Source organism: Balaenoptera ricei, chromosome 6 (assembly GCF_028023285.1).
Source record: "Balaenoptera ricei isolate mBalRic1 chromosome 6, mBalRic1.hap2, whole genome shotgun sequence".
NCBI classification, from domain to species: domain Eukaryota; kingdom Metazoa; phylum Chordata; class Mammalia; order Artiodactyla; family Balaenopteridae; genus Balaenoptera; species Balaenoptera ricei.
Window position 1 is genome coordinate 103,158,129 of NC_082644.1, and position 25,930 is coordinate 103,184,058.

The 25,930-nt window shown below is 50.0% G+C and overlaps 1 protein-coding gene across 1 annotated transcript; it reads right to left on the reverse strand.

The window, feature by feature from the left end:
- Window positions 1-1,023: 1,023 nt before the first annotated feature.
- On the reverse strand, window positions 1,024-25,927 carry AMBP (alpha-1-microglobulin/bikunin precursor). The gene is made up of 13 exons (XM_059925437.1): window positions 19,217-25,927; window positions 17,976-18,054; window positions 17,340-17,382; window positions 14,986-16,012; window positions 13,646-13,788; window positions 11,987-12,063; window positions 10,921-11,037; window positions 10,341-10,442; window positions 9,539-9,585; window positions 3,893-3,974; window positions 2,614-2,781; window positions 2,115-2,288; window positions 1,024-1,397 (listed from the first exon to the last, which is right to left on the reverse strand). The coding sequence occupies exons 4-13, from the start codon at window positions 15,100-15,102 to the stop codon at window positions 1,366-1,368; spliced, it is 1,059 nt and encodes a 352-aa protein (XP_059781420.1). The 5' UTR covers window positions 15,103-16,012; window positions 17,340-17,382; window positions 17,976-18,054; window positions 19,217-25,927; the 3' UTR covers window positions 1,024-1,365.
- Window positions 25,928-25,930: the final 3 nt, after the last annotated feature.

Below are 25,930 nucleotides of genomic sequence, written 5' to 3' on the forward strand. Positions count from 1 at the left end.
GCTGGCCAGCCCACCTGTGGCTTCTTGTACTGTCCGGTTTAGGCATTTGTCCTTCAGGTCACTTCAAAATATCTTTCTTCAGAGTGGCACCTTCCACCTGCCATAGGTGGCAGCCCCAGTGTGTGAATCATGCATGGAGGGGACAAGGTATGGACGCAGGACGTGATGACATTTGTTAGTTCCAGGCTGGAGAGCCTGTCACTTCTCCCTGTGTCCCCGCCCCTGACCCCGCCCACTTCTGCCCAGTGACTCCCAGCCAGGCCCACAAACGCTGTCCCTCAGGACTGTCCTCTCTATTGGAACCTGGAAGCCCCAAGGTTGGGACTTCCAGGGTGCATAAGGCGGGGAGTCTCTATGTGGTCTGACCAAAGGGGCTGCAAAGCTCTCTCCACCCAAATCCTTGCCTCTGGGTTTGTCCCCTCAACACAGCATTCCACCTCAGAACCCAGGAAGCTGGGGTTTTGACTCTTGCAGTGGCAGCTGTCAGGGCTCTGGGTGGATGGAGCCCGAAAGAGGTGTTTATAAGTCCGATGTTTGTAAATCCGGTGTGTGTGAGCTGGAGGCTCCTGGAGTTGTGTGCTTGGCCTGAGCCACCCTGGACAGCCTACCTGCTCTCTTCCTCCAGGGAGCAGAAGCCGGGCCAGACCCAGGGCTTCCAGCTCCGGTCCAGGGCCAGCTGGTTGTTCTGGGCACAGCGCAAAGGGCAGTGACCATTCTCCTTCCGGGGCAAAGGGCCAGAGCGAGGATCCCAGGAGATGGGATCTCCAGGACCCTTGTGGAGAAACAGCCCGAGGCCTTCCAGCCCCTGGCAGCTATTGCTGGGGATGCAGCTGTGAGCAAAGTAAACGCTGGGGGGCGGTTCTGTGCAGCCAAGGACGGGGGAATTCTTTCAGGTGCTTGTGGGGCATTTACCCAGACCCAGCTGGGCACACACTAGGGCACGGTGATTTCTTCTGACCCTGGGTCTCTGATGAGCCCTGTCAAACCTCTCCCAGAAACAAGTACCCAGAGTTTTTCCCTCTTTACTCTTCTAGCTTTATTAAGACAAAACAATCCCATTTTATACAGAACTGTGATTTATGTTTCATAATTTGCGTAGCCAATTTCATGTCCTGAAGATGGCTCTATTACATTTCCAACACATACATTTTTCACATGTGGGGAAAGCTGGGGTTACTCATGCCCGCTCCCCAGCTTGTCTCCCCCTCCCCTCCCCCCATCTCATTATACTTCATGATGAATCGTCAGGATGTGGAATTTCAGGAGTCTACAATTTGGTTTTTATCGGAACCTGCCGTGGGACCCTGGGGCAGACACTGGCCCTCGCGCTCCCTGTGGCCTGTGGACCTCTGGCCTGTGGGCCGGTCAGTTGGAGAAGCGCAGCAACTCCTCATCCCCTGTGGACACAGAGAGGCTCGGGGAGTAGGTGTGGGGTCGTCCAAGGGTCTGTGGGTGGGGACGGTCAGGGGATGGGGATGCCTCATAGAGGAGGGACGGCAGCTTGGGCTGAGCTTAAGCCTGAGCCTGAGGCCAGAAACTTCTGCTTGCGGAGTGACTGGATTATCTCCAGAGTGCGTTCCACAGAATGATCTGATTTTTTGCCTCCTGATTTACTTTAGGTACCATTTTCCCAGTGGGGAGATAAGGCACAGAAATCTTTAATTGCTGCTGTTCCCTGGAATGCTATTCCTGTTATCATTATAGCGTCACCACCATTATTAGTAACGGCTGCTGCTAGATGGATATGGACCATGCGAGGCTCTGTGAAGTAGGTACTTTGTCCCATTTTACAGAAGAGAAAACTGAGGCTCAAATTGGCACTCAGTGTGGCCAGCCCAAATGTGGCAATGCCGTGATTGGAGCCCAGTTCTGCCCCACTCAGCCTGTCCTGCCTTCCCTCTGCCTGGGCCCAGGTGCCCCATCCCAGCTGGGGTAAGGCCTCAGGCTTGGCCCCATTTTACAGGTGGGAAACTGTAAGGCCCAGAGAGTGGATGGGCTGGTCACCTGGTACAGAGTCCAGAACTCAGCTTTCCAGACCCTCACCTCCTACCAGGGCTCCCCCACCTGGACCCCAATATCCCCCAGGCCCAGCCTGGCATTGTCGGGCCTCCTACCTTCACCAGGGATGCCACAGTACTCCTTGCACTCCTTCTCTGAGTAGAACTGGTTGCTGTTGCCCTTGCAGCCCCCGTAGATGAAGAGGACGCACTTCCCCTTGACAGCATCAAATGCCCAGAGCTGGGTGGAGCCTCGGCAGGGGCCCGTGACTATGGGGAGATTGCAGGCCTCTGCGGAGTGGGAGGGAGGTGCAGAGCATTGGAAATCCTTATGATCGCTGACCTGAGACACCCAGCAAAGGGCCTGGAGCCAGGGACCCTGCTCATCCAGAACACCTAGACCCCTTTTTATAGATTGAGAAATGGGACCACAAGAAGACATAGGTGCCGAGGGTCACCCATACCCAAGTGTGCAATTCCTGTGACTTCAGGAAACTTGCCCTGGAATTCCACCACTGGAGCATCCTCTCTTAGCTGCCTGTTCAATGCAGGTGGTCTGTCTGGAGGACAGGGTTGGGGGGCGCAGGGGGAGGTGGAGAGGTGGGGCCGTACTCACCCACGGTCCGGCAGGTCTGCAGACACTCCTTCTCCGAGACAAAGTTGTTGCCGTTCCCCATGCAGCCACCATAGTGGAAGGTCTCGCAGGCCATGGATGAGCCATTATAGAAATACCTCTGAATCATCCCCAGGCAAGGACCTTGTGAGTAGCCCAGCTGGCAGGAATCTGGGGAGGGGCGGAACAGCAGTGCTCACTGAATGCTGACTGTGTACCCGTCACCGGGCTGGATACTTTAACAGGTATCATCTCATTTAGTTTTCGCCTCTGCATTAAGAGGAACGATTCTCAATTCATTTTAAAGGTAAGGAAATTGACTCCCTGAGAGGTAAAGTGACTTGCCCAGAGTTACACAGAGCTGAAATTCAAAGCCATATTTGTTGGACTCCAAAAACCCATGCTCATTCCATTCCATAACATGGGGAGTTACCAGTGACCCAGAGACCCAGCATCCCCTGTGTTGGTCTTGTCTGCCCAAAGACTCTGTCAGGATAGTAGTCGATGATACATTCACCAGCACCCATGCCAGCCAGCCTGACCTCTGCCTTAGGTCCCACCCCCGTGCCTTTGCTCTCGTCATTCCTGCCCCTAGAATGCTAGAATGCCTTCCTTCCTAAAACCATATCTGGACACAGCATGAATTCCCCTTCATCCAGGAAGTCCTCCTTGATCACCTCGTCCTCCATTTTCTGAGCTCCCCCAGCCTTTTAGCTGACCCTCCCTTTTGGGTCCCTCACTTTCTTCTTTGACTGCCTCCTCTACTAGACCAGAAGGTCCAAAAACATGTGGGTGGTTTGTCTCCATGACCCCAATGCCCAGCACAGAGTCTGGGGTGGAGCAGGGTCAGGGTTCAGTGTTTGCTGAGAGATTTGGAGAGTGATCATTTTATCAATCACAAAAAGCATTCTCACGTTCTTGCCCATGTGCTCCCACAAGAGCCCTTAAGGTCAGCTCAGTAGGCTGTTATCCCATCGTACAGATGAGAAAGCCAAGGCTAGGAGGCCACATAGTGATACAGACAGGCCAAGAACTCGCTTCTCATCATGGAGCTGAGACTTCCTAAGCTCAGGGACCATGCCTTACACTCCTCTCTCTCCCCCCATAACCCCTGGCACAGGGCAGAGTACTGGATTTGCCTTTTCTAGGCTCAGTCCCTGATTCTAGCAGAAAAATAAGAAAGACTTCACGGTGATGAGGGCAGCTGGGGTGAGCCAACTGTGGACCCTTCCTCTCTGGAGTGTGGCAGAAGGGGATTAAAAAAAAAGGGGGTGATCATTACCTTCTTTCTTGCCGAAATCAGTTACTAGTTGTCCAGCCCCTGATCCTTCCTCTTCCTGGGGCAGAACAGACCGCTGGGCTCTCTGGGGGAAGAAAGAGAAGAAGCTGTTGCAGGGACCTAGCCACTGCTGCTCCCCTATACCCCTGGAATATATAAACAAACCATTTGCTTTGGGGATCAGGGTGTAGACAGAAACACAGCTACTAGATTGGTTAATGGCCTGTTTTCCCAAAAGCTTCAACCTGAATTCCAGAACAGGCATCACAAGATAGATTTCTGGTCTGAAATGAAAAATCAGAACAATACCTACATATCCAGCTTCCAGTTGAAATGCCCAGAGGAATATAATAATGGAAAAGAAACCTAACCCAGAGTTGGGAACCAGGGAAGAGCAGCATTCCCATACTAGAAACTAAAAGGCATTTCTACACAAGCGAGTGTGAGTGGGACTGATTTGCAGGAAGGGCTGACCAGACCATCGTTAGCTGCTTACAACGGAAAAGTCATGTGGAGAGTAAGAAGGGACCCCAAGATTGACCCTAATACTCCTAGATATGGGGGTGGGGGTGGGGGCTGCAGAGCAGGGCAGGCTGCCAAAGCTGTCAACAGGATCTCTGGGAGTAGAGTCCACTGAGGCACAGTCCCGGGACAATTACAGAAGGATGAGCAGGGACACTGCCGGCCATCAGGCAGTCTTCCTGCCCACAGGTGAGACCTGGAATCTGAAAAGGTAAAACTGTAGTAACCTTCAACTTTTCCCTTCTCCTTTTAAGGTGCAACTGAAGCTGTGATCAGGGACTCCCACTGTCTACCAGAACCCATCTCAAGCTGGTTGCACATAGGTCTTCCTTGGTGAGGATGAAGGAAAAGAGAAAAATCATGGAACGAATTAAATAATGCAACTACTCAGAAGAATCACACTGAGCTGGAGACATATCTCCACTAAACACAGGGTGTAGGTAAGAAACAGGAGAAAACTTCAACCATCAATGAAATTCAAGATGGCATTGCATCAACATTAACAGGAGCCCACAGTTATGTAGATGAATAATATGGGAGAAGTAGAAAGTTACTGGAGATGAAAAGGATTTTGTTGAATTTAACCACACAGTAGGGATAATAAACTGCAGTTTAAAGATTATGAGAAATAAACTCACAGAATAGGAATTCTAGAAGGAGAGGCAAACAATATAGAAATAATAGAAGAAAAGTTTTCCAAGTTGAAGAGAGACTTGAGTTGTTCAATTATAAGGGCTCAAAGGGAATGAGAGAAAATTAATGAAGAGTCCTATCTCGACATTTCCTAGAGACAAAGGATAAAGAGCCTAGTAGTGGCCCCCAGGGTAAACGAGAGCATTTTATTGACAGAAGCGGCAGAGCAATATCTAAAGGTTGTAAGAGGGTAAAGGTTGTAACCCAGGGATTCTCCACTCAACCAGGCTGTTGATCATGTGATATAAACACAGAAAGATATTCTCAGACATGCAAAGATCCTGTAGTTTTCCACCATGTACCTTTCCAGAAAAAAATTACTTACAGAAATATTCCCACCACTTGAGAAGGGAATCTAAATACAAGAAAATGGATGATGTGGTAGAAAAGAAATGATGGTAAACTAGAAAGCCAGTAAAACAGAGAGTTGAAGTTAAATTGTTGTTAAAATGGTCATTCAACTTAATGTAAATGTTAAAAGTAATTCTCCAAACAAAAGGTGGAAAATATAAACATCAATCTCAGATTATATCCACAAAAATGAGGATGTGGGAAGCCTGGAAGGAAGAAATAAAAAGTAAGCTGCATTTCTCTCTTTTGCAAGGGAAGTCATCAGTTATTGTTTCATTCTTGACATGCATGAAGAAGCACAGATTCAGCTGAGATCTGGATTAAGATGGCAGATTGAAATTTCCCTCAAAATTACCCTCTCCAATACCGAGCCATCAGCAAAAAATGAATTCAGAAATCCCAGCCCCCAAGTGTTGATCAACACCACTGAAATGAGGAAAGGGGCACAATTTAAAGGAAAAACTAAAGCTCTCGATCCAATAATCTGGAGCTGAACAGGAAGGTCAGCAAGGTTCAGCTCCTGACCTGCCCTCCAACTCCCAGTCCTGGCAAGTCATCAAATTTCTGATAACTCTCCCTAATACTCCCAAGTCCTGGGAGAAGAAAATTGAGGGGAACCCTATCTTTTTCCTCTTCTGATAGAAGAGTAGTGAAAATGACTTCTGGGGAAAAAAAGAGGAAAATAAACTAGAGCCTGACTCTTTCTAAGTGAGGGTTCTGGGGCTACACAATCTAATGCTCCAGGGGGTGTCACTGGGGGGCAGACGTACCTTGCTGCCAGCCCCAACTAGGTGGAATGAATCCCCATAGGATATTTATCAGTCCTTCCAAAGAGAATGCAAAGCGAGTGTATTCCAACCAACTCTGGACTTCAGAAAAGTGGATGGAACACAAAATACCCAGACCTTACTCTAAATTTGGGTGGGAGCGGACTAAGCTCATATTTGCGGGAAGAGAGCCAAAGAATAAATGAAACCTCCAGGCCACCATATCAGAATAAACAGAAAGTCTAGCTAAAACGGACTAAGCAGGAGGCAGATAAAAAGAAGTGATACAGAAACTATCCAGACCCACTTCAGAAATGAATGAATACGTAGCCTGAACTAGAGAAAGAGCCCAAGAGTCCAGTGGTGGACATGGTCATGAACTGCCAAGTCCTCCCATCAGCAATGGATTTCTATTCCCAGCTACCCACTGTCAGCCCCTGTTGGAGACTACCTAAGCTAAGGGAGCTCTCTCATTCAAGATCATGCTCCCTTCCCAGACTGATCAACATAGGGTATTAAGGCTCCGTCCCTTGGCCCCATCGTGGGACAATTCCCAAGGGTTGTCCTGGTTCCAGAGCTCCCCATAGGGTTGGTTGAGGCATTGTTGTCACTGCCCTGCAGCTCTCCTCCTTCCTCTGCCCAATCTTCCCTTTGTCTCTTCCTTCCATGTAGATGTAGGGAACCCAACCTAGAAGAAAACATAACTCAAGAAGCAGAAGGAAATCCCTCTTTGGCCTCAAGTTATGGAATTACATAATAAGAACATGCACGTATTAAGACAAGAGTCAAAGATGAAATGGTAAACGCTGACAGAATAAGACGAAGAGAGAACCCAGGCCTAAATAAACAAATTGAGAAGCAAAACAACATCAGTTCAGAGCTCGTGAATAACTTAGGAATCGTGAGGAGCAGAAAGAATAGATGCTGCTAAATAGAAGGGTTGTCATAGAAGAGACAATCCCAGTGGATGCAAATAAAAGCAATTGGAGAAAAGCTAGTACATGATGGAGGATAAAGATGCTCCAGGATGAGAGAACAAGTGTTCGCGAGATGGCAAAACTCAACAAAGCGAGTAGAAGATGAATTCCATATCATGAAAGAGAGTTTCCTGAAATACAGTAGAAATGTCACCCGTGGATGGAAAGAGCACGGTGTATTCCAGGAAATTTTGATATAGACTCTCAACCCCAAGACATGTCCTTGTTAAGATGCTGACTTCTTATCAAGGAGAAAGTCTGTCCAGGCATCTGGGCAGAAGAAACAAATTGCTTCCAAGGAGAAGAAATATCAGGCTGGCCTCAGGCTTCCCTGCCACGATCATCAGTGTGGAAGAACAATGGAGCAATGCACACAAAACTTCTGCTGAGGGAAAGAAAACATGACCTAAGAATTTGACACGCAAGCGAAATATCCTTCAAGGATGAAGGAAATGGGCAGACATTCTCAAACAGGGAAGAATTCTGGGATTAAAACACCCATGAACCTTCCTTGAAAACAGCACTTGGTAAAAAAATGGCACTAAGAGATTAATAGAAATAATAACTCAGGAATGGAGAAGCTGTGTTATATTCACTAAGGGTGAATGTAGACTCCATTAAAATATAGAACTATTACTAGATGTCTGGGAATCGTGGTGACAGAGCAGAATGGGGATGGTATCAGTCTGAACAACGTAAAAGCAAAAGGGAAGAGGAGATGGAACCAAGTTTGGGAGTGAGGATGTCTGTCTTCCAAATCTTGTAGACAACAGATATTCTCTAAAAGTATATATAGTGATGCCAGCCTCTTAAATATTAGTTCATAACCTTGACTTTATTTAGAGCATTCTTTAAGAAGTAAATCTCTTGTGGATAATAAATATTTATTTGAAGTTTTTTTAAAAACCTTCAAACTTCAGGGCTTTTTTTTCCCCTGTCATTCCGCACGGTTTGCGGGATCTTAGTTCCCTGACCAGGGATCGAACCCGGGTCCCCTGCAGTGGAAGTGTGGAGTCCTAACCACTAGACCACCAGGGAATTCCCCAGGACCTTTTTAAATTTGAGTAAAACTACAAGGAATGCCTTTTAAAATTTAGAAATAGCATCTGTAATATAATTCCATTTAATAATAGCATATTTAAATCTGTTCCTCTATCTATCCAACCTTCCTTCTATCTGCCCCTCTCCAGGTGTATGCAGGTCAAGATTACCGGAGTAATGTGACTGCTGGTAGGTTTTGGGTGGTGGAATTTTTTAAAACTTATTTTTTATACCTTTATACTGCACTGTTTTGATTCTTTATATACATATTTTTAAATTAATTAATTAATTTATTTATTTATTTATTTATGGCTGTGTTGGGTCTTCGTTTCTGTGCGAGGGCTTTCTCTAGTTGTGGCAAGCGGGGGCCACTCTTCATCGCGGTGCGCGGGCCTCTCACTATCACGGCCTCTCTTGTTGCGGAGCACAGGCTCCAGACGCGCAGGCTCAGTAGTTGTGGCTCACGGGCCCAGCTGCTCCGCGGCATGTGGGATCTTCCCAGACCAGGGCTCGAACCCGTGTCCCCTGCACTGGCAGGCAGATTCTCAACCACTGCGCCACCAGGGAAGCCCTGATTCTTTATATTGATCGTATGTTAGTTTTATAATAACAATGGTAATTTTTTCTAAAAAATATGTAAGCAAACAAATAATATGTTACCAGTGTTAATTCTATGTAGGAATAAGGACATTATTGTCTTTTTTTTTTTTTGCTTTCTTGTATGTTTTCAAATTTTCAAGAATATGTTTCTAAAATAAATATTACATGTGTATATGTACTTATTATATACACATACACATATATAGATATATACACACACAGCAGTAGACTAAATTAGGATATATAATTTCCAAATAATCAGAGAAAGAAAGAATGAAGACTTAATATGGCAAAAGGCAGGAAAATAAAACAGAAGAAGGAAGCCCCGCAAATCAAAAGGCAGCACAGGAGAGTCATTGGTTTGAGAAGCTGCTTGCTCTTGGATTTGCGTTTTTTAGGGATCACTTGACTTTATTTTCATTTATTGCGTATCGAGTATCATTATCTCATTATTGAGTATGTCACTGCTTTTAGGCACTATGCTAAGACCTTTTCTAACATGTCACTGGATTCTAGCACCTGGAAGGTAAAGGTAATTACCCCATTTCACAGAAGAGGAAAGTGACATCCAGATGGGGCAGCAATTAGCCCAATGGCAGAACATGCCCATTGCTGCCTTCTCTCAACGACCCCGCCCACCAGCACAGCAGGGCCTAAGTGGGCAGGGTGGGGATGGGGTGGGGGGCAGAGGTGCTCACCAAGAGTGGAGCGGGTGCTGGCTCCTGCTCCCCAGGGACACACTCACCTAGGGCAGAGGACAGGAGAGAGAGGGAATGAGACGCAGACGTCCCAGACCCAGACAGGCTTTGTTTCTTCCATAGAGCTAATGGCTACGTGTCAGGCGGGACTTGCGCTGGGACCTGTCTCGTGCATTAGCCCACCCCCACGGCTTGCTGCAGGTCATCTGTTGGAAAAGTGACAGACTGGTGGCTGCAGCACCGTCACAACCTGCATCGTCTCCACCCCCAGCCAGCATTTCACGGCTGATATCTATTGAGCACTCACTAGACACCAAGTGCGGCGCCATTGTATTTAATGGCTTTATTTCATTGACTCCTCACAGCAACTTCTAAAGGAGGCATTATTATTCCCATTTTACAGATGAGGAAATGAGGCTCTGGAAGGGTGACCAGCCAGAAGCCACCCAGCTCAATCTCTGAACCTTGGTGCTCTAACTCCAGAGCCCAGGCTCCTTAACCCCAACACTCTATTGCCTCCCAAGAGGTAGCCGTGGATTCTGGCTATAACCAAACTTAGACAGGTGACAGCAGAGGGAATGCTGAATTGGGTCTAGTCTCAGCTTCGCCAGGTACGCTCTGTGTGACTTGGAGCAAATCCAGAGACCCGAGCTGCCTTTTCTATAAAGAGGGGAGGAGGATTGTAGCCCAGCTTATCTCAGGGGGTTATGGGAAAGACCCAGGGACTGGGAAGATGTGCTCTGGGGGTCGTGAAGGATAAGACGGGGACAGAAATGGGAGGTGGGGCAGAGGTGTCACTTACCTCTTTCGGGCATCGTGAAGATGGCGTCTTCAGGGATGCCCACACCCAGGGCAACTTCCCTGAACTGCTCCAGCAGGGTTTCCCGAAGCTGTGGCTCCCGCCCTGCAAATAGGAAGCAGGGGAGACTCCTAGAACCACAGGTACCTGGGCCGTCAGGACCTGACGTTATTTTGCCCAGGGAGTTTCATTTCGGGGAAGTTTGAAAACTATTGGCCCAATTCCATTTCTTTGATACCCTTATGGAAACCTCAGCTCCAGAAGAGGAGGAGGTGTCCCTCCCAGTCTCCCCATCTGGGTCTCCCAACTCCCCACACAGCTCTCTTTCCACTGGTTCTTTTAAGGATCCGAAGGCCCTGGAATTCTCTGGAATTTTCAAGATCAAAAGAAGAGGATTCTACCTCAAATGGGAGACTGAGCTCTACCTCCTCTAGGGAGAGTAAATGTTTTCACCTTTCCCTTAACTGGAGTTTTGTCAGAAGGAAAAAGCAAAACTCCCTGCTCTTCCCCACTCCATTTCCCTAAATCCCGGGTCTCCTCCCACCCTCAGCTCCAACGAGTGTATCATGTTCCAGGCCTTTACCATAGAGCTTGGCAGTAATGGTGGGTCCATGGCGGCGGCTGAATTTCTTGGTCAGAAAAATGGCATACTCATCATAGTTGGTGTGGACCACATAGGACTCCATGGTGATGTTCCATTCTGCATGGAAGATGCAGGAAGACAAAAAGATCAGTGGTCAGAAGGCTTCTAGCCTGAGATCCTTCACCTATTCACCCACACATCATCTATTCATCCATCCTTCTGTTCACGCATCCCTTCCATATATTTATTATCCATCTTCACTCTCTCTCTCTCTCCATCCATCCACCTCCTCCATATATTCATCATTAATTCAACCACCATCATTCCATCCATCCATCCTCATCATATATCAATCCATAAATTCATCCATTTTCTTTTTCCTTCTTTTTCTCTTTCTTTCTTTCTTTCTTTCTTACCTTCTCTCCTTCTTTCCTTCCTCCCTTCCCTCCCTCTTTCCTTCCTTCTTTTCTCCATCCATTAATCCATCAATTTATCTATTAAATGATTGTTTGACTACCCACTAATCTACCATCATACTTATATTCACTTACCATTTTTTAATTCTCTCACTCATTTATTTATCCAACCATTCACCTACCCAAACATTCAACCCCTGACACGATTATTTGATGCATAGAGCAAATTCAGTAAACATCTGCTGGATTAATGATTAAATTCATGTCCAAGTCCCTCTATCACTTGGCACCATACACACTGTATATGGTAGATGCTTAGCAAATTTTTATCAGCTGACTGCAGATGCCTAACATGAGGACTGATGAAATCTTGATGTTATCCTCAGCATTCAGCACCATCACTCAAATTCTGGATGAGCACGTGCATGGCAGGGCAGGGGCGGGGGGAGGGATAGAGAGAGGAAAAGAAAGAAGGAGAGAGAGAAGGAGAAGGAGGGGGAAATTTGGGAGGGAGGCTAGATGACTGCAGAAAAATGGGAGGAAAAGTTGTAGGGGCAGAGAGGGCTGAGGCAGAAGGAAAGAGAGCTTAAGACATCAGGTATCTTTTAGCAAAGGAGGGAACTGTAGATGTCTCCTTTGACTCAACTTACTGGGTTTGTGATAGACGAACTTTCCATCAGTGCCTGTTTTCTCATAAGCCCCAGAGATCGCCTCACAGACACCTTTCCTGGAAATGAACAAACCAAAAGAAAGGTAACTTCTGGCAGAGACCATGGTCCTGACACCCCACTCTCCTGCAGGGTCCTTCTAAATGCCTTTTTTTTGTTGTTGTTGTTATTTGGAAAGTAACATTTCCAAATATCTGGTTTAATTCTCACACCAGCCCTGGGAGACACAAATTTCACATGAGGGAACAGAGGGACAGAGAAAAAAAGGAACTAATCCATGCTAACCTCTTGGTAAACCCAGCACTAAAAATCAGCTTCCTTAAGCAAATCTGCACATCATACTTAGGCACCGTGAAGTCAGAATGATGAATTAACACATTAATTCATGTATTACTTTGTGTCTCTCTTGTCTCTCTCTCATTTTCCTCATCTGAGAAATGGGGATAATGATAGCTTCTACCTCATATGGTGGTTGTGAGGATCAACTGAGATATTATATGCAAAAAGCTTAGAGTAAACTCTATGCACTTATTAGGTATTATTGTTACAATGATTATTATTTATCTTATTAATATTTAATGAGCAGCATCTATGTGCCAGGCACTGTGCTACATGCTGGGGATACAGAGGAGGGCAGGACAGACCCTGTCCCCTCATGGAGCTTATAATTGAGTGGGGTGGGTGGGCAGGCCAGGGGCAGATGCAGTCAGTGTGAGAATTGCCACAAGGGGCGGGGTGGAGCCTGAGGTGCTCCGAGAACACAGAAGAAGGCATGTAACCTGAACCTGGGTTGGGGGGAGTCAGGGAGGACTTCCTGGAGGAAGTGACAAAGAACCTGAGTCCTGAAGGATCCATAGGAATTAGTGCAGGGAGGTGGGGAGAGGTTTTCCGGATAGAAGAAACATCCGATGCAAAGGTCCAGAGGATGGAGAGCTCCAGGGACTGAAAGAAGGTCCACTTGGGTGGGTCACAGAGTACATGGCAGAGTGGGGCAGGGAACAGTGAGTGCTTGGGGGTCGGGGGCAGGGGGGCTGGAAGGCCACGTTGAAGGAGTTGAATTTTATTCCCAAAGGCAATAGGGAGCTCTGGAAAGGTTTAAGCAGATTTGAGTTTTTGAAAGGTCTTTCTGGTTGCTGGGTGACGAAATGATTGGATGGAAAGTTGGCGATTAGAGGTGGGGAAAAGTGTAGAGAGGCTACTGTAGAAAACCAGGAAAGAAAGGGAGGTGGCTTGGTCCAGGGGGGTGGCGGTGAAGAGGAGACAAGTGAACAGACTGGAGGGATTTAGGAAGAGCAGGGACAGGACTTGATGATGGATCGAATGGCCGTGGCAGTGGAAAGAGGAGTCTAGGACAGCCGCCTCCCACCCAGCTTTCCGAGATGGAGGCGGGGGAGAAGTGCCCTTACTGAGCTAAGGGACACCCAAGGAGCAAGAGCAGGTTGGAAAGCAGGCACAGTGTTGGGGGCGTTGCCCTTGAGGTGTAGGTGGGACAACTAGAAAGGGATGCCCTGGTGGAGGGCAGCAGAGAGGTCTGGAGCTCAGGGCCGAGTCCTGGCTGGAAGTGGAGACCTGTCACTTTCTAGGATGGGGTGGTGAATGAAGCCAGGGCAGGGGGTGGGGTGGGGATGGGTCCCCACTGACCGCCAGTGAGTATTAGTCACGCTGATCTCGCTGTCCGTTGCTCCCTCTCCCAGCACCAGTGAGCTCATGGTCATCTTGTCCTTGAACCTCTTCAGCCACGGGCAGGTGGAACCCACGGCCACGTGGAACCATTTCCCGTAGATCTAGGAGGCAGCCACAAGCTCTGAGGATCTGGACCTCGAGGAAGATTTGGAGGACATCTGCCCCCCTCCCTCCTCTCAGTGACTTCTCCTAAGTGATCATGTCTTACAGGTAATTGGAGGCTACAAGGCTTCCAGGGAGGATGGAGCCCTCATGGAGGAACTCCAGGCATCGCGGCCAGCTTAGGAAGGAGAGGTGCACGTGGGCCCCACCTCACTGGCAGAGGGCCTGACTCTGCTGAGATGCGGGATCTGGGCTGCTCACCTGGACGGGGTCCAAATCTCCAAGCCCTGAGGTCATCATCAACCGCCGCTCCCCAAAAGCAAGGGTCCTGTCTTACTCCTCCGAGGACAGGGTGCTCACCACCTTGCACACAGCCCACACCTCCGTGTTAGGAAGTATCTCCTTTCCCTAAACTGCGTCTGACCCAGGGCAAGCCTGCCGCCTCTTTTCTCCTGAAAGAGCCCTCAGGTCCCCGCAGACCCTTCGCCATCCCTGACCACCAGAGGCCCTCTCCTCACGCCTCTCCTCCACAACCCTTCCTCATCCCTGAACATAAGCAAAGTCCTCAGGCCAGCACGGCTACAAGGGTCTGACGGAACCCAGGATGGTGGTGGAGGGGCGGGCCCCGTTCAAGGTCACTCAGCGCTTCGGGCAGAGCTGGGGCTGGAGGGAGGACTCCCCCTACACAGCGCCCTTCCCGGGCCTCTTCATCCCACCAGCCTGACCTCTGTCGTGCTTCTCGTCTCCCCATAACCCCACACGTAGGGCGGAGGACCCAGGACGGGCTAACAGATGCTGCGAGGGAGGTGAGGACTTGAAGGATGAAGGGCTGCGGGGTGGAGGGTCGCAAAACCCTCGGTGCTGCTGGGGGCCGCAGGGCAGTAGTCGGCACAGAGCCTTTTCTGGGTGGGTTCTAATCAGAGCATGGGTTCCCCTGGGAACCCGAGAGGGCAGGTTCAGACGTGAGGACCTTTGACTCAGAATGTCAGCCTGGAGGCCCACAGAACGGTGCATGCAGAATTGTAGCTTCAACAAATCCCCGAGAGTCTGAGCAGCAGGAAGGGCCCTGAGGGACCCACCCGTGGAGTTCCAGACGGAGAGACTGAGACCCCGGGGCCTAGGACTTGCCCCTCCCCCCCCAGCAAGGCCCAGCCGCTCGGACACCCTGCCATCGCTGCCAGAGAGGCCAGCCTTACCCTAGACAGGTCGAAGTTCTCCTGCACTTGGATGTCGTCGGGCAACGTCGTCACAGGGCTGGCACTCACCGCCAGGCAGGCGGTCAGCAGCAGAAGCAGGGCCCCAAGACTCCGCATGGCTCCGGGCTCCTCCGCCTGGGGTGTCACTCACGGGCTCCGGCTGGGGACAGAAGAGCCACCACCTCCCTGCACGAGGCAGCTACGGACTGGGGCTGGGGAACGGGTCTGTGGCTGTAGATGACCTTGCTGTTTGCTCTGTTCAGCCGGGACCAATCAGGGCCCCAAGGCCAGGGCCAATCGATCCCTCGTAGTGCCCAGGCCGGGGTCAGGGTCCCGGGGCGCCAGTGTGGCTGCTTCAGAGGAGCTGCTGGCCAAATGCAAGCTGGTCCTGGTGCAGCCGGGCGCTAGGTTCAGGCCCCACAGAGGCTTCCCCAGAAACTCCTCACCTGTCCCAGGTGGGATGAAGAGACGGGCAGCTCCTGGCCCTTCCCGCTGGGTCATTCCACCTCTGAGGCAGGAGGACAAGCCTGATTGGCCCATTTCTCACATGAGAAAACTGGGGCCCGGGGAGAGGAAGTGACTTAGCAGAGACTATAGGGAGGTCTGTGGCAGAGCCAAGACGAGAGCTCAGGTGTCCTGTCCCCAGAGTTCCTTCTCTGACTCGTGGCTTCCCACAACCCTAGCAAATAATAGTAGAAATAATGATGCTCACAGCTTCCATTCACTGAGCACCTGCTATGTGCCAGCTGTATACCAGCACTCTACACCGGCCACGGAACTGATCATCCCCACAACAACCCCATCAAGTAGGTGCTATTTTTCCCCTTTATAGGCAGGGCGTTTGAGTCTCCAAGAGGTAAAGTGACTTGCCTAGGGTCTCCCAGCTGGGAAGCAGCATTGCTGGGAGAGGCAGCATCTGGTGGTGGCTGAGAGCGTGGACTCGGGAGCCAGACTGCTTTCTGTGCCACTCACTGGCTGTGTGGCCTTGGGTGAGTGGCTTTACCTCTCAGTGCCTCCGTGCCCTCATCTGCAAATGGGGATAATAGTAGTTCCTGGTGCAGAACATTGTCACGAGGATTGATGGAGTTACGCTTGTAAAGCACTAGGACAGTAGCTGGCAATGGTAAGAGCGGAATGTGTGTGTAACAGGTTGGATGGTGTCTCCCCCAAATTCACGTGCACCCGGGACCTCAGACTGTGGCCTTATTTGCATAATTAGTTCAGGTGAGGTCATACTGGAGGAGGGTGGACCTAAACCCAAGGACTGATGTCTTCATAAGAGAAAGGGTTGTGGGGGGGGAGATTTTGATACAGAGACACACAGACACACAAGGAAGATGGCCACGTGAAGACAGAGGCAGAGATTGGAATGAGGCAGCAGTAAGCCAAGGAATGCCAAGGGCTGCCGGCAGAAGCCAGGAAGGATTTTCCCCTAGAACCTCCAGGAAGAATGCGGCCCTCGTGACAACTTGGTATTGAACTTGTAACCTCCAGAACTGTGAGACAATACATTTCTGTTGTTTTACACCACCCAGTTTGTGGTGCTTTATTAATGGCAGCCTTAGGAAACTAGACAGTACCCATTGCATTAAAATATTTAAATGGGAATTTTTTTAAAACCCAGGTCTGTTTGTCTCCATAGATCAAACTCTTGCCAGTGATACTGCAGGCCCTCTCTAGGAAGAGCTTCTCCAGTGGTCAGAATCTCTGTCTTCATTTCCTCCCTGCCCTTGGCACAGAACATTCCACACACACAGTAGCCTCCTTGCTACAGCTGGGAATGACCCCTTCAGGCAGGCAGTTCCACAAGGAAGAGCCCTGCTCATGTGAGGATCCGGCAGTTCCCCCACAGAGTGGCCCCAACAACTGGTGTGTCATGTCCCTCTGTAAGAGTCGTCAATACATTCGTCTTTCCAGTATCAGGAACAAGTGTGTCTCTAGTCATAATAAGTGAATGTGTTTCCTCTGCTCTGTCACTGGCAGCTTGGCTACTGATGACACTCCCTTTTCACTTTGGCTGCCAGGAAGCTCAAAGCCATGTGACAGATTTAATCATAGCAAGCATCTTGGCTTAGATTTCTGAAACACTTATCTTCCCTCTTGTTCACAAAGTTTCTCAGGCTTTTATGGTTTGGTTCGTGGTGGTAGTAAGAAGGCAGTCTGAATTAAGAGGAGTGCAGACAGCTGGCAGCCAGAAGCCTTGACTTGCTCTGCATGACTTTGGGGATGGCCTTCCCTCTCTGCAGCCCACTTTCCTCACCTGTAAATGGAAGAAAACAATCCCTGACGTGTCTGCCAAGAGGTCAAGTGAGCAATGTGTGTGAAAGTGCTCTGTAAACAGTCCACTGCCTCACCTGTGTGATGGTCTCAGGATGTCTGTCTTTGGAGAGACCAGACCTGATATAAGAATGAAAAAATAACAATGAATCATGAATAGGAACAGTGCCATCCTACTAAGGTTGCCTACAGTGTACCATGATGGCTCAACCGATCTTCATAGAGGGTCTACATCATTAGGGTTGTCAACCCCATTGGCCCCAGGGGAAGCCTGAGGCCCACGGGGGTGTAGAAGAATCCTGGCCTCTTTTGGATAGGATTGCTCATCCAGCCACACAGCCTCTCCTGGGGGCGGGGGGATGCAGTGGGGTGGGGTGGGTGGGAAGAGGCCCGGAGGATGGGCCCAGGATGTAGATCTCTTCTCCTGCCTCCAGCGATGTTTGCTCTCCTGAGATTATTAACCAGAGCAAACAGAGAGAGCAAACTCTGCCAAAGCCCACCTGGACTTTGAGCTGCTTTTTAAAAATTAACCCCGGGCCCAGGATGGAAGGCTGGCGGTGACCCGGGGTGCTGACCCCTCTTCCCCTTCTGGCCATTGGGGTGGAAGGATCGAGGCTCTGGGGCCCCTGTCCTCCTAGGGGACCCAGGGGTCCAAGTGTCCACTGGAATTGGCCAGGTCCCAGAACCATTTCTAGGGAAGGGCGAGGTCCTACCTGTGCAAGAGGCCTCTGAGCCTCAGAGGTGCCCAGTGCAGGAAGGAACAGAGGCCTGTTTCAGATGAACACTCTGGGGCTGAGAGAAGGAATGGGACTTGTTCAAGGTCACCCAGCTTGGGGCCGAGTTGGGGGCCAAATAGGCCTGACTCCAGTGCCCAGGCTTTCCCCCATCGTTTATTCATTCGTCCACTCATTCATTCACCAAACATGCACTCCATGCTTGGTGCTGGGGATAGGACAGAAAGCATGACAGACTCCCCAGTGCTCGCCCCCAGGATGGGGGGGCAGGGGAGTGAGAAGAAGGTAATAAGACAGGATGGTCCCTGCAGTGATGGGGGGAGCAGCAGAGGCCAGGGGAGAGACTTTGACCTGAGTAGTAGAAATTAGCCAGACAAAAGTGCATGCGTGGGGCGAGGGTGGGGTGGGAGGAGGAGAGGGTGTTCCAGACAGAGGGAACAGCAACTGCGAAGGCTTAGAGGAGGAAGATGGAGCGAGAAGTGTATTTGGAATGCAAAAACAAGCAAACAAGCAAAACCATAGGTCTGCAGCTTGGGAGACAGAGGGACGTGGGGAGAGCCAGGCTGGGGAGGTGGCTGAGGTCCAGCAGGGAGGACTCCGATGCCAGGGCAAGGGGCTTGCTTGTTATCTGGAGTATGTGGGGAGCCCTAGAGAGTTTTCAGAAGTGCTTTCAGATTTTAAAATCGGCTGAGGTGAGTGAGGAGGCAGTGCAAGTGGGAGGCCCAGGAAAGCAACTCTCTAGGAGGCTTGCCAGGAAGAAGGAAGGGGCCGGGGCACTGGGACCCAGCGACTGGACAAGCAGGGACATCAAAGACATTGGGTGGACGTGATCAAGGTTGGGGACTTCCTCTGCTCATGGTGGAAGAGGGTGGCAGGGAGACCCCGCCGTCTCACGAGGAGGTATCCAGCTGCGGGCCTCGCCCCAGTGCCTGACCCTGCCCAGTTCCCTCAGACTCACAGCCACAGCCCTGTCCCTTCATGGGGAAGCTGGAGGTGGCAGCAACCAGGACTCCGTGACAGTGATGGGGGAGGGGTGGTTCTCACTGCCCAGCTCTGTCTCGGCTTTGTTCCTCACTCCCCACCCCTGTCCCAAAGAGCCAGGCCACCCAGAGACTTGAGTTCCGGTCCTCGTGACTTGCTGGGTGACTGTGGGGCAGTCCTATCCCTCCCTGGCCTCATCCTCCTCATCTGGGCCTCCAAATGAAGGTAAAATAACTCACGTGACAGGGCTGAAGTAAGCACTGGAGGAGGGACATTTGCGAAAGTGCTCCCCAGTGTACACACCGGAGGGATCGATGTCATCACAGGCTCTTAGCACAGCGCGTGGCACCAGGTAAGGGCTCCATACACAGCAGAAATTACACGCAAGAAGGTGTGAGCATCCCGTGTCCACTAGAGGGCAGCAGAGAAGTCCTAGAAAGACCACTGGGGTTTGTCCCCATTCCTCCGTACAGGCAGGAGGCAGAGGCCTAGAGCAAAGGCCCACGGAAGTGGTAGAACCAGGGCTGGAACCCAGCCTTCCTTGCCCCAAGCCTGCTTACAACCCCCTGGTGAGTGTAAAACACTCAGCTTCTGCCTTGCCTATCCCCAGAGCTGGATGCTTAGATGGGGCCCTTTGAAAAATAGTTCGCTGCCCAGTGAATTCAGTTCTCCTGATGAACCAGAATTGGGTATCGCTGCTATACACACTAAGGGCGGCGATAACCTGAATAACCACTTGATTAAGTTCGTACTGTGTGTCAGGCCCCATGCTGAGCACTCTACAAGCACGGCTTAGTGAATCCTCCCGTTAAGGTTCAATCATTTTACTGCAGTGGTAGCCCTACTTTGCAGATAGGGAAACTGAGGCTGAGAGATCAGGTGACCTAGTGTCAAGGGTCACCCAGCCAGTGAGTAGTGATCCAAACCCCGATCTGTCTCCCTGACACCCAAGTCACTCTGCTGGCCTCCCAGCCCCTTGTCCCCTGATAAACAGTGGGCCCTTGGCTGTGTTCTTTCAGACACCTGGAGCAGAGGGGTGGGTGTCTCCCTTCACTGGACCCCTCACAGCAGGAGTGAGCCTGGTTCTCCCTGCCCCGGCCAAGAGCGTGCTCTGTCTCTGCCATAGACCTGACCCTTCTCTTCTTCCCACCACTGTACTGGGCACTTAGGTGTTCAACAACCACATGCTAATTGACTGACTTAGAACTGTGAGTGGAAATGTAGGTCAGACCCCCAAAAAGGACCACCTAACTAGAAGACAGCTGAGGGAGACTGGGAGATTGAAATCACCATGGCCAAATCCTTGAATCACGATCAATGAATGAGCAAATGAACGAGTGACCGGGATACTCACTGGCACAATTTAAAAGGCAAAGATACCTGTTCCCTTGCATCACCGATTTTGAATTAGTCTGTGTATCACGGCTGGGAGGATCCCCAAGGCTTCGTCCAGCAGCGTGATGGTTGAGCAGCTGAACTTTGCACCCAGACAGTCCTGGGTTCCAGTCATGGCTGCGACCCCGTCCTGCCTGTTTGATCTTAATTGACTTCAACTTTCTCAACCTGAGTCTTCCCCCTGTTAAATGGAGTTAATGAGCTCATAGGGGTGTAGAAGAATTAAATGATGAGAAACATGTCACGTTCTTGCTGCTTGCGGAGAGCTCAGCAAATAATAAATGATAGCCCAGGGTGGAGGGTGCCCTTAGATGTTGTCAATTTAGACTCCTGATTGTGGAAGCAGGTGGCTTAGCCTGCAGAAGCAGCCCAGAAAGTGAGACACTTTGGAGCTGAGGGTTCTTGAGATCCAGCTGCCCCTGGAACAGAGCTTGTGGCCCAGAGCCTGGCTCCCTCTGTACCCCCAGAAGAAAGGGCTCCCAAAGGAATAAACTTCCAAAGGCCTGTCTGCATTCAGGAAGAGGACACAGGCGTTTTCCTACTCTTTGCAGACTGGTCTTATCTGCCCTGCATTAAAGCAAGACCTCAGGAGGCCTGTCCGACTCCTGGCTGACCGGGTTGACATCACCCAATATCTTTGGAGGGACTAAAACAGGTCTTTTCCGAAATCACGAGGCAAGCCAGACTCCTTGGAAAGTTCCACTGGCCTTTCTTCAATGAAGACAAATGAATCTCTCCCAATCAGCTTCCCTGGAAGGGCAGTGGGAACACTTCCCTGGATTTTCCACTGGGTGACCCAGTCCTGGATGGCCACTCTCTCCCTGGAAGAATCCATATTAGAAGGCGCACCTTGCAGGAAGGAGTCAGCAGAGCTGGTTGTCAAGTTCATGAGTCTGTATAACCAGAGTCCAGATATTGATGCAATTCCTCTCCTGGAAGACAGGACTGGTAGAATGTTTGTGCTGAAAGCGTTCATTAGCAATAAAAATAGTAATAACAACCAGTATGTATTTAGCACTGACCACATGCCAGGCTCTGTCCTAAACAGTTTACATGGTTTCGCTCTGTTAATCCTCGTATCATTCCCCATGAGCACATTAACTTCTCGTAGTGTAAACCAATCGTATCCGCACTTTACAGAGGAGGACTGAGATTCAGAGAGGTTGACTACCTTGCCCAGGCTCCCACAGCCATAAGTTGGGCAGACAGGCTGACAGGAGTGGGTTTGACAAGGTTCTATAGCCTGGAGACCACCCAGAGCCCTGTGCACCACACAAAAGCGGGACGTCAGGGGTCCATTTCTAATTCTCTTGGTTCTGGCTAGCCTGCACAGAATCTCCTTCATTGGGTGGTCTGTGAATAATTATTTTCTCTTTGGAGGTGGTGAAGTTTCCTACATGGGGGGAAAGAGCTTGAGAAGTCCATTCCTCTGCCTCACTAAAGACCTCTGCATGGTCTGGCTTTGCTGGGTTGTGCTGGGATTTGATGGAGACTAACTTCTCCAAGAAGGCTGCTCTATTCTGCTCAGTGGTTCCTGGTTGGATAAAAACTGCTCCTCTATTTTCCCTTCCTCTGTGGTCCTACTGTGTGGCACTTGCCATGATGGTTGAAATCATCTATTCAAGAGCCAGACCACCTTATAACAAATCCAACTTTTGCCACTTACTAGCCGTGTGACCTTGGGAAAATTCTGAGCCTCTTCTTGTCTTGGTTTCCTCACCATAACATGAGGATAACAATAGTACTACTTCACAGAGTTGTTATGAGAAATGAATGCATTACTACATGGCCAGTGCTGGAATGATGCTTGGCAACAGATAAATTTGCTAATTGATATTATTTATTCCATTGCATAGCAACTGTCACTTTGATTGTTCTTTTCCCCCAGTTGGCTAGAAGCTCTTTGAGGACAGAGCAGTGGCTCAAGGTCAGGCCAGTGTCCTCATGCCTAGTAGACCAGGCCTGGCCTTCAAGTAGACCAGGCCTGGCCTTCATGTGTGATGAGTGAGAGATAGTGTGATCAGAGCCAGGGGCTGAAGGAAGGTTCGTGAGGAAGACACCTATGGTCAACTATTAAAGAAATTTCTTTGCTGGCCAGTAAGTACAGATGTCAATGATGGCCAGGGGACTTGTAGGTCTGTTGCAGAGCAGGCTTACAACCCAGGTCTCCTGACGCCAGTCCTGGTCTCCAACCACAGCACCAACTTGTTTACAAGTTCCAGTAGCTGCTGCTCTTGTTTCATAGCAAGACCACCCCCACCTGCCCAACCCCGCTCTGCCATGTTCGTTTGCTTAAAATAAAGGAAGACAAGTCTTTGGAAGCTCAACAAGGAGATGGAAATGGAAAAAATAAGAGGACACAAAATATCCCTCAGAAGGGCTGAAATCAACCTGTTGTGTACAAAACTGAATAACTATGAATTGGGGCAAATGTGTCATTAGACAAAGGGAGGAAAGACCTTGAGTGAGAGAAAGCAGGATGCGAGAGAAGGCTGAAGCAGATAGAGGGATGGGAGTAAGATGTTCTTGGCAGTTGCATCTTTGGTTGGAATAAACTCTTATGTTCTCTCCACTTCTCGGGGTTTACCTTGGGGTTGGTCATTGACATGAGACCTTATAGCCTCTTAAACACAAGCATCCACAGGAGTGCTTTTCCTGAAGCTTCTCTTGTCCTACCATAATGCTTTCAGCCATGCTCCCCCTTCTGCATTGGCTAAGAGTTGGAGTCCCCAAGGATCTGGAGAACTCAACCAGGCTTCCAGACATCTAGGTTGATCTCTAGATTTGTCAGCATTCTAGAAATTAATGATGGCCTTCCAAGCACTGGTAAACATCCTCACCCCCAGCCAAAGATTCCGGAGAATCCCTCCCAGCTTCTACGCAAACTTTTACAATTTCAGAGAACTCTTCTAGAGATTTGGAATCCTGGGAAATTCCTTCAGTGCTTCAGGATTTCCAAGAGCTGCCCCCAACTCTAATGTACCGGAGATCCTCTTCAAAGTTTGACAGTCCTGGAGAACTATTACCCTATTTCACGGGGCCAGAGAACTTCCCCTAATTCCAGCATTCTGCAGAAAGCTTTCCTGTGGAATCTACTGTTCTCAGTAAAAACCACAGGATTTGAAGAGTCTTGATAACATTACTGGGGTCCTATGGAATTTCTCCAGGGTTAGGGATTCTGGACAAGCTGCAGTTCTTGAGTAAGGATGCTGATTGGGAGATGGACGCATGGTTTATGTGATGGGGGTAGTGGGGACTAATCGCCTTGAGTCCTGCATCTATCTCCGGGAAAGTAAGTAGCGATTTTGCTGAGCTGGAACCAGGAAACCAGAAAATCGTGGCTGGCTCCAGCGGGAGAAGGAATTGTCCAAACAAGAATGAACCGGCAACAGCCAAGGTCCCCCTGGGTGGTCCCTGTCCATTCTTCCCAAGGCAGCCAAGGAAAGCTTTCACGCTCAGTGCCACGGGCCTCCTCTGCCTGAGGCTAGAGACCTCCCAGCAAGCAGGGCCACATTAGAGTGAGATAAGGGCTCTGGGGAACGGAGGAGCCCAGGCTCAAACCTGCCGAGCCACACAAGCTGATGTGGCGTCAAAATTACCTGGAGTAGAAAAAAGTGGCTTTATGGCATTAGTCTGGCTTGCCCTCCTTCTACCCTTCAGGTCTCTGCAAAAATGTCACCTCCGTGAGACCTTTCTCCTATATAGAATTGCACCCGCCCTGACAGATGGACCTCCCTGCTCTGTTTTGCTCCATAGCATTTATCACTATCTGACTTCCCATGTGTTTTGCCCAATTTCTTGTTTCTTGTCTGTGTTGAGGGTAAGGCTTCTTATGCTTTGTTCAATGCTGGCCCAAAGTTGTTTCCCAATTAAATATTTGTTGAGCAAATTGTTTTGGAACCCAGATTGTCAATTCTGTCTAATTGTCACGTTGACTAAAAGCTGCTTTTGGCTAAATTATCCGCAACAGGCGAAGCCTCATGCTAATATCTTTCCAAATGTCAGTGGATTTAATCCTCATGACTGTCCCATGAGGGGCTACTATTCTTGTATCTATTCTGCAGATGAGGTGACTCAGGTTCAGCGCAGTTAGGTCACCTGCCCAGGATCACTCATGGTAAGTGATGATGTTGAGACTTGAACTTGTGTTGTTCCGTCTACGGACTGAACCCGCCCACCCTGCCTGGCCCGGTGCCTGTGGTGTCTGGCTGTCACCCCACTGCCCTGGGCTCTGCCTCCATGGACTCCAGCCTTCTACAAACACCTCTATTCACAGTCACAGGTCTTGCCTTTCAATCCGTGGCCAATGGGGGCTCCAGCCAGGGCTGACCCTGACACACCCAGCTTCAGGGCCCAGCTCTGCAGAGAGGGGCTCAGGAGTCAGGGCCGCGGGAGTGGGGAAGGCTCCGAGCGTCCCAGGAGCCTGCCCCAGGTCACACTGCACACTCAAGTGTAGCTTGGAGACACCTTGCTTTTATCTTTGGGTCCTTACTTACTTCCCCTGGGAAAATAGGGCATAATTAGGGAACGTTCCCTGGGCTAGTTTCCACAGCGGTGGGTATAAGAGTGTTGGGTCTTTTCTTGCTTGGTCTGGTGCTGGGGAGTGGGGCGGGGGCAGTCAGAGTTGATTCTCTCAGGCCAGGCCTGTGGGCAGGTCCAAGCACTGTTCCAGATGATGGATGAGACCCGTCCCCAGGGGCATCCCCAGGCGCCCTGATTCTCCCCAGCAGCTCCCTGGCTTGTCCTCCGGCCTCCGCCTGCCCCTTCCCCAGTGCTCCCCAAGCCCGTAGCTGAGGGTTCCCTGAGGTTGAAGTTGTGTCTGTCTGTCTGTCCCCCACCAGACTGTGAGCTCCCCAGGCAAAGCCAGCTTGTCACTTGTCTGTCTTCTTTGCCACCTTGATTTACAGTTGATGCCAGTGGTGTCTGTTGAATGAATGAGTGAATGTATGAACAAACAAAGGAATGAGCCACGTGGGTCTCAGTTTCCCTAACTATAAAATGTGAGAGTTAGGTTAGCCTCGTGGCTCTTTCTGCATTGAGGTGCTCCCACGCGCACCCCCAGTTTCTCATGTCACATCTGGACTTACCCCTGATTGTAGACCCACTGCATCCTATTGGCCACTGTGCTGGGAACCACGATATTCTTAACCTCCTTGACCCTCATTTAGAGATCAACAGGACAGGGAGCCATGTCTAATGGACTATGTCTAATTGACTGAAAACCAGAAAGTGGTCCAGGGAGGATGCAGGGCTTGCCCAGGGTCTCAGAGCAGATCTGCAGCATCAGAACTCAGGCTTCATGATCGCTCCAGCACCAGGATACATGCAGCTGGGACAGAGAGTGTGAACCCCTCGGTCCACCACCTGCCCCAGCTCAAGGCCAAATCAGTTTCCGCCAGGCCTCCTCCGTGGAGATGCTCACCATTCAATTTCCCCATGCCTGCCCAGTGGCATAGAGTAGTCGCTCAATGAAAACTTATATAATACATGAAAGGAAATGGGAACCTGAAATATTCCTGATCAGAAGGGCAAGGGGACACACACCTCTGCCAGGAGTC

Bases quoted from the DNA above. Each gene is read 5' to 3' on its own strand.
- AMBP (XM_059925437.1), bottom strand. From the start codon at position 15,102: ATGCGGAGTCTTGGGGCCCTGCTTCTGCTGCTGACCGCCTGCCTGGCG. The intron at 11,038-11,986 runs GTAAGTTGAGTC...TCTTCCATGCAG, and splicing joins GTTCGTCTATCACAAACCCA to AATGGAACATCACCATGGAG. The intron at 2,289-2,613 runs GTGAGTACGGCC...CCCACTCCGCAG, and splicing joins GCAGACCTGCCGGACCGTGG to AGGCCTGCAATCTCCCCATA.